The sequence below is a fragment of the Perna viridis genome, chromosome 9 (genome assembly GCF_037379345.1).
Source record: "Perna viridis isolate PV_CMFRI_1.1 ecotype Kerala chromosome 9, ASM3737934v1, whole genome shotgun sequence".
NCBI classification, from domain to species: domain Eukaryota; kingdom Metazoa; phylum Mollusca; class Bivalvia; order Mytilida; family Mytilidae; genus Perna; species Perna viridis.
This window is the reverse complement of record NC_142453.1, coordinates 44,921,058-44,933,407: the sequence shown is the minus strand read 5'-3', so window position 1 is coordinate 44,933,407 and position 12,350 is coordinate 44,921,058. Positions and strand designations below refer to the sequence as shown.

General features: G+C 30.3%; 1 protein-coding gene across 1 annotated transcript in view; it reads right to left on the bottom strand.

Annotated features, from left to right (window-relative positions):
- Positions 1 to 1,653: 1,653 nt before the first annotated feature.
- LOC148608693 (ribosomal protein S6 kinase-related protein-like) overlaps positions 1,654 to 12,350 on the bottom strand; it is a 42,587-nt gene continuing 31,890 nt past the window's right edge. Inside the window, exon 15 of the mRNA XM_088544466.1 lies at positions 1,654 to 8,226. Coding sequence (XP_088400592.1) covers positions 8,173 to 8,226 — 54 coding nt within the window. The 3' untranslated portion in view covers positions 1,654 to 8,172. The remainder of the gene's footprint in view (positions 8,227 to 12,350) is intronic.

Sequence of the window (12,350 nt, the reverse complement as noted above, 5' to 3'; positions counted from 1 at the left end):
ATTTTGAATTGAGGTTGCTGATTACTTTGTATCGAACTATACTTTTGACTGTAATCAATAGAAATTTGTTTTTATGACAAAGCATGTTTTCGCCATTATAATCACGCAATATTGGCCATATTGACTAAAATTATTCTGCAATGAACCTGCAAGGTTTAAATTTCAAATTACGTTAGGCTGATAATATTACTTACAGTTGAGTTAAGTTTTTGAATTTTGACAACTTAAAGTTGGAATTACATTTAACACTTGCAGACGATATCAAACCTGTATAAATCCACTTTAAACACCGAGACTTCATTCCTTGTATTGTATATGGTAGAACCTCTTGGGGTGGATTTGGTTCTATTTAGTTATGGTTTAGAGTTACTTTTGTATACAATTATTTTTTGGATTTAGAACGTCCTATATATTTGATTCTGATGCTGCTGAGGAGAGTTGCTGTTACTGCCGTGACATGTACAGCATATCGAAATTTGCGATATATATGATTGGTATTTTGTATTTTTTCAACCACTTGTTTCTATGCAAAATTGTTGTTACATTAAAGTATTTTCTTTTCAATTTAATCTACAATATTTTGTACTGTTTGCTATTTGCTGCATTAAAACAAATGTAATTTGTCATTAGCCAGGAAACCATGGTCCAGTTGTCGATTTTTGTGATCAGTATTATTCGTTCAACGTTTTGTCTATAGGTTAGGTCGATTTCAGTCTTTCATGAAGTTTCACTTCATTTATTTTGGGGCGTTTTACAGCTTGCCTTATAGTATGGGTTTTTGCACATCATTGAAGACCGTGTTGTGACCTGTAGAAGTCAAGTCGTTCGTTGCTTGGTTTTTGGTGAATTACTCTCATTGGCAATCATATCTCCTATTTTATAAAGGAAACCCTAACACCACAGAACAGGCTGCAGCTGGCCCCAAATTAACATTATACAACAGGCACTGTGAAATAATTGTCCTCATAGACTCCAGCAACATTAAGTAAACTGAAACAAGAATTAGAGGCCAGAAATTCACCTTTTTTTTATCTGACCACTGTAGAAAAAAAAATACACAAACACCTAAAATCAGTTTAAAATGGTCTTAGTCCCTTGTTAAAACAAAAAGAAACTGATTGTAAGTTACAGAAATGCACAAAGAAGGGACTGCTACCAGTTAACTGTCATGCCAGTTCTAGACCATTTTAAACCTACAAAATGACATATCCTCATCGTATGCAATATCAATCCCAATTCTACCCATGTAGGGTTGAGAACTAAGATTCATCAAAGGTCATAAAATAAGGAAATAACCAATATCATGCCAAAAACTGCACTTAATACAACGAGAATAGGTATGTTGTGTAGATCAACGAGACAACAACCCCACAGGTATGAACACATCAGCCCAAGGCCACCCATTGGTCTTCAATAAACGACAAGGAAATCTTCATACCACAAGGCAGACTACAGCTGGCCCCAACTCATCATTATACACAGGTACTGCAAGGTACTAATCATTAAATCTACTATAGTTCTAAGTCTTCCATTATCAAAAACAAATTTGAATCCCTGAAGTTTGAAAGTTTAAGAAGTCTAGTGAGTATTTCTATTAATCAGCAATGGGATTCACTTTTTATATGGGCCTAAAACTACATTAAAAGTTCAATATATTGTTTTAAATATTTTACTAATTGCATATTAAGTGACATTCCAACAACTGTCATTACAACATATATCAAAATAAAACAATCCTTCACTACCCGTTACGCCTCTCCACTTAACATATATGTATAAGTTTCTTAATATTTAAATTTCCAATAGGATCCGTTACACCTCATTTACTATTCTATTTCCACATAAAGAAATGAAATAAAGAATCATAACAAAAAATCAGTATTTATAAATGTAAATTTTACACCACACTAAGTTCCCTATTACTACATGTATGACTAACAATCAGTCCTGTGAAATGACAGTTTTATATTGTGGAAGTGAAGGGGATTTCAATTAGATCATACCATACATAAGCAATAAGTTTGATTAAATATGCTGATCTGATTCCAGAAAACAGAGTATGCTCTGGTGCAGTAATTAACATATGTTTTGGGTTTTTTTTATTAATACAACATCAAATTATTAAGAAAAAATGGCATAAATGGAATAATAAGTGATACCCGCCACTTAATGGTGAAAAATAAGGGTTGGCAAAATGTTCAAAATAGCAAAAAATTAAAACTACATTTACAATTTTGGTGAATATTGAACTGAGCAGGTATATATTAGTACTTAAGTAGCACTCCAAATAAGAATCATGCAAAATGTGATTCATGGTTCGAAAGCCTTTTAAAATGCCATAGTCAACAGAAAGTAACATGTGGCTTTTCATTTAATCCTTGCTCATTGGAGATAAAAAGTATATAGAATGTACAGTAGAATTCAAAATTAAAGAAGATAACTGTGTAAATGACATTAAAATACAATAGAAACTGTTGGATTTTTAATGTGGATTATCTCCTTAGAGCAGACATATTGGAACGAATAATTATACATGTCATCATATAGACCTATAAAGCAACTAATTAGTAAAAATAAAAATATGTAGCCTTTTTTGGGGTGGATCATATATTACAGAATTTGCATGATTCTTAGCTGGAATACTACTTGAAAACTATGCAAAGTTTCAAAAACATCCATAGATCAATTCTCAAGTGAACATCTGGAAACTGTTAAAGGAGAGACACACACAACTCACATAATACCTCACCACTTCCTGTGGCAGGGTATAAAAATGGCATAAGTGGAAAAGTACTTTTGGGGATTTTAGCGAAAAATTGAACTTAAGGTAGATTATCCCTTATATTACTAGTGGATAAATTTTCATAGGTTTTCTCAAAGATGACCCTGAATGAACATTCTTTTGAATTTTAATGTAAAAAACATAGGTCACTGAACTTCATTTTGAGATTATTGAGCCTTGAAAAGAATATCTTACTACATTTTATATGGATTATACTGGGAATTTTCAATATTTTGCAAAATTCTAAAAATTTGGTTGATAAAATTACTTATTCTTTACATAAACAACATTCTTTCAAATTTCAAAAGGAAAATTAGGGGTCACCTAACTCTTTTTCTTGCAATATTAAAAAAACTAAAATTCCTCATACATTTCAATAGAATATTTTCCCACAAATTATCTCCCTGAAAAAAGTTTCCCACCAATTATCTCCCCTTGAAAGAGACTTTAAAAAATAATGTTTTTAACTTCAACATTTTAATTTTAATGTAAACAAATCATTTTAAATAATGTATATAAATTATTTTTAAATCATTTCAAACACTATTAGTTAATAGAAAATATATATCTGTATGATTTTGCATGACAGAAAAGTATGCTCTGTGTAATAGGTATGATAGATATACCTTAACCACTTTACATAGTACTAAACAACTGACCAAAATTTCAAGACAATTCATTGGTTTTTTCTTAATTAATCATCTGAAAACATATATGGGTAAAAAAGTGAGGAAGGTAAAGAATGAAAAATGGTGTAACTCAAAAAGTAATTTTTCGATAAGGTTGAAAATGTAATTTCAACTGTATTTTATAGTACTTAACAACTACGCAGAGTTTCAAAACAATTGATTCATTCTCAATTCATCATCTGGAAACTGCATGAGAAGGGAGGACAGATGTACTGACACACAACCGTATTTATTTTTCTAAGGGTATAATATAATACCTCGATCTCACCATTTTAGAAATAAAAAATCATCTTATAATAAAAGTAAGTATATGTGTAATGATTCATTTAAAATTATCACTACATTTATAGAAAGGAAAGTAAATGTCTAATTATAATCTAGTTTTTAAGCTTTAGTTAAGTAACTGTTAGGATTTTAGAAAAATGCGAAGCATAAAAAAATGGCAAATAATTACACTACAAGACTTGGACTATTTATTGCACTCCATCCTCCAGTACTTTCAATCAACTGGCAAGAATAAAACTTGTACTGATATTTCCTATACATTTGTTGTAAATCATAATATATATACTGTCAAGTCTAAAAACATTTACTGCAAATTATAATACTTATACTGTAAAGTCTTAAGCATGTACTGTAAATTATAATACACTACCCATAAAGTCTTCTGTAAATTGTAATACAGGTACTGTTAAGTCTTCAAACATTTACTGTAAATTATAATACACTAACCGTAAAGTCTTCTGTAAATTATAATACATGTACTGTTAAGTCTTAAAAAATTTCAAAAATTACTGTAAATTATAACACATGTATTGTTAAGTCTTAACTTAAAACATTCTCTGTACTTTTAACACTTGTATATTTGACATTGAATTTAATAATGCACAAACTGACAATTCTCATACATGTACTGTAAAGAACTATGTACTAACAAGTATTGTCTATGTATTGCAAAAGTATTAGACATGTAGGGTACAAAAGAATCAATCAAAAACACCAAATGAGTTATATTAATGATACCCCCCCAAAGTTATCGGCATGAAATTGAACTATGAACTGAAAAAATCAAAGCAATAAAAAAGTGAATAGCACAAGTTAAAATAAGCATAATTGGAGGATTTAAAACTGAATAGTGCTTAATACCATACTTATCATGTGTTTTAAAGTACTTATGGGTCTGTCTAAAAATCAGACAGGGGTGATTCATCAATATAATCAATGAAACTGTTGAAACACATTTGTTACAGACTTAAAATAACTCTTCTTGTATTCAATTCCCTGGATCTGCTATATATCAAGAAATCATGTTTGACTGGATAAATTGTAAAAATTCTGGCTGAAAAATTTCCAGTACTTTTCTATAGTAGAATATACTTTTAGTGTTAAGTAGTATTCCAGCTAAGAATGGTGCAAAATGTGATTCATGGTTCGAAAGCCTACATATTTTTATTTTTGGTATTTTGTTTAAAACGTTATCCTAAACAGAAATTAATATGTCATTTTTTATATAACTCCTGTCCATAAGAGATAAAAATTATATAGAAAGTACTATAGAATGCAAAATTAAGGGAGACAACTCTGTAAATGACACTTACATACAACAGAAACTGTTGAATTTTTAATGTGGATTATCTCCTAAGAGCAGACACATTGGAATGAATGATTATACATTTCATCATATAGACCTATAAAGCAACTTAATAACTAAAATAAAAATGTGTAGCCTTTTTGGGGGTTAATCACATATTACAGAATTTGCATGATTCTTAGCTGGAGTACTACTTAAAATCTCCTGTTACCAACTTTCATTTGGGCTCTTATTGTTGAATACAGTTTCTATGCTAACTACTAAAGGATTTCCAATCAAAAGATTTTTGGGATTAAATAATGTTTGAATCACTAATCATAAGCTCCTGCCTGGTTTTAAGACAGAGTTATTCTTAAATAAGTAAAAACATTCTGATCTGCTTACATGTTATCATATGAAAGTACACAGAGATAAGGTAACAAATGTCCAAGACAGCATAACTGGAGAACTACAAATAAAGATGGGCTGAAAATTGAACACAATCAGTATTTTGTTTCTCTAAAACAGTTGTGCAAAGGTTATGCAAACTATTCTGGGATGGTGAAACAGACAGATGTACATACACCTGTGACAGTTGTTTTTGTTTTTTTTAACACATTTTCTCTGGTTATTCAAGGAAATTAGCTTAAATTAATGCATCAACATATTTATCACTTCAATAGTAAAGATGAAGCTCAAAGCCATATAAAAAGTTAAATGAGATAATGTCGATGATGACTATCTATAAAAATGAAAAATATCAAAGACTATAAAGAAATATATTTTCTAAAAATGTGTTTGTTTAACAGTGTCACATACATGTATTTAATGACAAATCAGTTGTTATGATAAGTTCATTCCAACAAATTCAAAATGAATATGATAATATCATACCAAAACAGATACAAACAAAAAATAAAGCTTTTAAAATCTGCATCTTCCAAGGCTTCAGTATGGGTTTAAATTCTTTTTTATTCTAGTTTCACATGAAATTTGTAAACTTAGAAAAAGGTTTATTTAGAAAACAGATTTCTGAAGCAACTTCATACATGTACCTTACAAGATAAAGACCCCACAAGATTTTTAGAAACATCCGAATACAAGGTTATAAAAAAAGTTCAAGAATCAATTTCTTACATAGAATTAACACACAATAAAGCTTCAAATTAATGTTATCCTTATATAAGGCATATATGTTTCTCTATTATAATAATTGTGATAATCTTTGTGGAAAATAACAATAATAACTTACATAATAAAAAACAGGACTGGTCTAAAATTCCTCAATTTCAAAATTCTTTTAAATATCAGGATTGCCATGTATTGAAATAAGGTGACTTTCTTGTGATTTTCAGAACTTTGTGATGTCAAAGAAACAGAAATCAGTTAATTTAGTCAATATGTTTGAATGCCATAATATTTTTTTTATTCAATAATTTCTTTTTGCAATAATCAAGTGTTCCTCTGCAATAATGTGACACCATACTTTCTCATATAGGTATGTTAATGACTTTTACCCTCATATTTATACCTGTTTTTTTTTGTTTTTTTTGAAATAGATAATTTTTTTCTTCTAGTATTTTTCAGCAAAAGTTATGAGATTTGAGCAACAGAAATATAATGTGATCATCAAAATGATACAAAAAACTTTGGAATTCTTCAAAGACACAGAGACAGGTATTATGGGAATGCGTAGTCACTGCAACATTTAAAACATCTCACACCACGCAGTCCCTCAAATATACATCCTTACTACTGTAACATTTTGGCACACTTCATAAACAGTTATCTACAAACATTTAACTGTTTCACATGCACATCTTTGATTTGAAAAGAATAGTTACAAAATTCACAGAAATTTCATATGTTTTAAAACATATATACAAATATGGTTAGGACCAATAAAGAAATAATTGGTTTTGTGCAAAGAATAATACATGAAAAGAAATGTTTTCTAAAATTCAACAAAAGCTATGCTCTTTCAATACATGAAAGCCTATTTGATCCATATAAAGGTATATTTTACAGGTTTTTAATAAATTAGTTCATTAGCTCAAAGTATGTTTTGCATGATGCTCCTTAACATACCATAAACATGATCATCATATGTTCAGGACCAAGTTGAAAATTATATGTTTTGAATTAATGAACTAATTCATAAAGTACCAAACATATATCACAATAATTACTATGTAAGTAAAGAGAGTTTTGTGTATTTTCTTCTACTTTAAAAATCTTAAAAAAGTAAGTTAAAATTATCTTATAGACAAATTAAATCCTTGTAAAAAAAAAAATTCAGGATTTTAAAGTTTTCTTTCTTTTTTGTATCATAATCCTATCAAACAACCTAATGTAAGATCATTACAAATTAAAAAGGAAATATAAAATGTTACAAAACATTAAAATAATAAAATCTTATCCTGTTCATCTGTCATTGTCAACAATATTAATAGGATAATTAATTAGAGTAAATAATCTGACTATGATCATGAGTGCCAAAGAACGCCTAGATTTAACAAGTGAGCCGAAGTTGTTCCGTGTACGAGTTAAATCTTCCAGCGTTCTTGTCAAGAGTCATTATATTTTGGTTATTTGTGATAACCAATTGATTATCCTAATCATTATATAGATTTACTTCATGATTTATCAATATTTTCAACATGAATTTCGAATTCTGTCATTAGTAAATTGATTTCAAAGTTGTGATGTTTTGGCAGGAGAAAGTCCGAGATCGAAATTACCAAATTTATTTCACATTGTGAATTATAGAAATTTATTACACTGTGAACATTCAATAAACACTGCTATCTATATAATAAATATATATAAATGGAGGAATGACCATTAGATAACAAATCAACTACCTTCAAGGAATATACTTTCTCCACTTATGTACTTAAAACTAAGTTTTGAGACTTTACAGCAGTTATTCCAAACAGAACTACTTTCAAAAATAGACTGTATTAAAACTTCTTAAGATGACCATTTATGTTAACTGTCTAAAGACAACAATAAATTGAGAAATAAATGATACAACACAATGTGTCAATGGTTGAGATGTCTGGTTCTCTACATGATACATACAGTTTCTGTTAATATCAATGTAGTACAACATCTGAGTAAACAACAAACTATACATACACAGCTTCCTCTGCATCAGGAGGTAGATTCCATACAAAGTCAAACTGAAAGTAGAAAGTAAAGTCAAACTGAAAATAGAAAACAAAAGTGTGAGTAAACAATGAGCCTTTTCATACAAAGCTGTAACAAGAGGCTCAATGGAGCCTGAATCGCTCACCTGGTTGAAGTTGGTATTTCAAGGGCAATAAATTTAACAACGGGTTGTCCAACAGTTTTGACTCACGAAGACTTTGGTAAGACTAGCAAAAGGATCATTTCAGCGACTGAAGTTTCTATCTACTATAGTTTTCAAGATATTGGCTGATAACTGTTAAAAAAACAACAAAAAACGTCATTTTACATCTTTCAAGGGAATAACTCTCACAAGGAGTCCTCTGATAACTTTGATCCCTAAAGACTTTTGAGGGCCTTATAATAAGGATCATTTCAGCAATTGAAATAATATTGCTAAAATTAAATGATATATGCGAAAAACTACTCTCTGACCTCTATGTTCTATTTTAAGTAACGGAGGCCATGTTTTTCGACGTTAAAAAAATCCTCACATCAGTCCTATGCAGGATACCCCAAGAAACATTTATACCAAGTTTGGTTCCAATTGGTTGATAGTGTCAGTGGAGAAGATTTTTGAAAGAAATAACATTAAAAAACAAGAGGCTCCCAGGAGCCTGAATCACTCACCTTCTTGAATTTTGCCTTTCAATGGCATTAAATTAAACAAAAAGTTTCTAAACAAATTTGACTAAAGAAGTCTTTGGTATGACTATCACAAAATCTTTTCAACAACTGAAAGTTTCTTTTGATCTATCATAGTTTTCAATATATTGACTGAAAACTATTTTAAAAAAAAAATCATTTTTCCCCTTTCAAGAGCAATAACTCTTACATGGAGTCTGCAGACTTTTGTAGTCCTAATAATATGGATCATTGCAGCTATTGAAAGAATTTGGATAAACCTAACGGTTTAGGAGATATATGTGAAAAACTACTGTCTGACCCCCTATGTTCTATTTTTAGTAATGGCAGCCATGTTTTTTGACAAATCAAAAATCCCCACATCAGTTCTATGCAGGATACCCCAAGATACATTCATACCAAGTTTGGTTTCAATTGGTCAAGTAGTGTCAGAGGAGAAGATTTTGGAAAGAAATAACATTAAAAATAGCAAAAATCATTTAAAAGGGCAATAACTCCAACATGGCTCAACGGATTACAACAAAAATTTGACCAGAGATAGATCTCATCATGCTGAACACTTTTACCTATGTCAAAATTCAGCTAAACCTAACAGTTAGGAGATATATGCAAAAAAACTACTGTATGACCCCTATGTTCTATTTTTAGTAACTGCGGCCATGTTTTTTGACAAATCAGAAATCCCCATAACAGTTCTACGCAGGATATCCCAAGGAACAATCATACCAAGTTTGGTTTCAATTGGTCAAGTATTGTCAGAGGAGAAGATTTTGGAAAAAGAAATAACATTAAAAATAGCAAGAATCGTTGAAAAAGGGCAATAACTCCAACATGGCTTAACAAATTAAAACCAAAATTTGACCAGAGATAGATCTCATCATGCTACACACTTTTACCCAGTCAAAATTCAGCTAAATCTAACAGTTTAACAGAATGCATTATTAAATATTGTAATTTTCTAGTTATTTCTTGAAAGCTTACCTTCTACCAGCAAAATGATACCAAATTTATCAAAATTGGACAATTCATAACAAGTTTAGAGGCACTCTCATACTAAGCTATCTCCTCTTCATTAGTGGAGAATTTTCCTTATACCTAAGTGTAGATATGAATTTCACTTGTTTTGCTATAATCATCTTTTAAATGAAAATTGCCACTTAAAACATACAAAATCACAACCCATATGTACTTTTAAGCCCTAAATTTGGGGTTTTGTAAGCTTTTAACACAGGTTTTATGCCAAAATAGTGCATTTGAAGCTCATCACATGAAAAATCACAGAAATCTTAATGAACTGAAAACCAAATACTAAAAAGTCCACTCCAGGTCTAAGGTTATTAAACCTTTGCTTATTGTGCACTTAAAAGTTGCCCGGTTAACTGTTTTACATGTAACCTGCGCAGATATTTAGCTTTTAAAAATATATTTCATTCTTTGTGATGGCAAGAGCCATATTCACACATGAATCAGTTCAATGATTGTTTTGTTAACTTTGCAAAAAATCTGCATACTTGGTTGCTAGGGACTTATTAGCTAACAACAACATAGGCCCATACCATAAGTTACATTGTTTTAACCCTTGTATCAAAGCATTGCATAATAACACTAGTTTCTAAGATCTTAAGCAATGTTTTAAATGTGTAGGGGTATAGGCAGCTCCCTTTAAGCCAGCACTCCACAGTATTGTAGAGCTGCCTAATTTTGGTCTTGTAATCTGATGCTTTGTAACATTTATCACTTTAAAAAATTGTCAAGCATCTGTAAATCTATATATCTAGAAATAGCTCAAGCCAAGGCCTTCAGGATGCAGTAAAAATTTTCTGGAAAAAAATTACCCACAGCATATAGGGTTACCATAGAAATCATGCAAAAATATGCGAAAATTTGCAAAAAAGTTCATAAAATCAGGTTTAAAAATATCAAATTTCCCGCAAAATATCTGAAATTTTTATTTCAATCCCTGAAACTGTTCAAACTTTTCCCTTCAAAAACCCCTTCCTCATATGGGCATCGCCCGTTAGATTTTGAGCTATTTCACTTTGTAATCCACTTATTAAATTCAGCATGGTAAAAAATTGACTTACTTTCACTTTCACAATGAAGTCAAATTGTCATTGAAAAAAAGCCCCTTCAACATTGAAAATATATAAAACATTGCAAAATACTTTTAAAAGTCCCCTTTTTTCAGAAAATGTTTTATCAACAATAGATTCTTCATTTTTAATCACTATAGCAACCACCGGTTTCCATTTATGTCATTTTTCATCCCTAGCCAAAAGTGCGAAACTAAACTAAACTGTGGAGTGCTGGCTTAGGAGATATATGCAAAAAACTACTGTCTGACTCCTATGTTCTATTTTTAGTAACTGCGGCCATGTTTTTTGACAAATCAAAAATCCCCACATCAGTTCTATGCAGGATACCCCAAAAAAACATTCATACTAAGTTTGGTTCTAATTGGTCAAGTAGTGTCAGAGGAGAAGAGTTTTGAAAAATCATTAATGATGACGACAGACGACGACTGATGGCAATAACTTACATGGCCTTCGGCCAGGTGAGCTAAAAATCAACCAATATTGTAATATTGCTAGAGTGAAGCTACATAATATTGGTCTACTAATAATATGTTAAAAGTTTTATGATACATAATAAATTTTTAAATAAATGTCTATTTTCCTCTTCACTTCTAGAGAATGTGGAGAAAATTAACCAACTTCCAGTAATAAAGGGCAAGTTGTTACACTTGTCGAAATTAAAAATATGAAACCTTTGTACCTATACATGTTTGCTTATATATGTTGCAGGGAAAATTGGAATTCTACTTTCTCCTTGGACAAATTGGAATTCCAATTTGCCCTGGAATTTAACCAGAGCAAATTAGAATTCTAAATAGTCCTAGGAGAAATTAGAATACTAATTTGTACTATACAATAGGGAATTCTGGATCCTACTGGCTTAAAGTTTGAAAATATCAGAGAAAAAAATAAAAAGGACTGTATGTGCTTAGGACAATTTCCAGGTAAATTTAAATACATTTTTCATTATTTTATTTCCTTTTTCCTGATTTTATAAGTTAGAAAGTCAAATTAAAGTTTTTTGTGTATTTCATTTTTCTCTTACGAGTTTTCTGTGACAGGTGTAATTGGAGAAACCTTTAAGCTTAATCCTTTGAACATAGATCAAAAGTGTTGCTCACGTACTTACCTTAAATCACAACTAAATAAAAATTGACATGTATGAAAAAAAATATGTTCTAAGAAAAATTATTAGGACAAATTAGAATTCCAATTTACACCAGTTAAAATCCAGGGCAAATTGGAATTCCAATTTGTCCTAGGAAAAATTAGAATTCAAATTTGTCCTAGGAGAAATCAGAATTCCAATTTGCCATAAAAGGGTTCCGAATCCTACTGAAGTCCTATTTCCTATGTAACATATATATGCATGTACATGTATACTGTAATATCCCTAT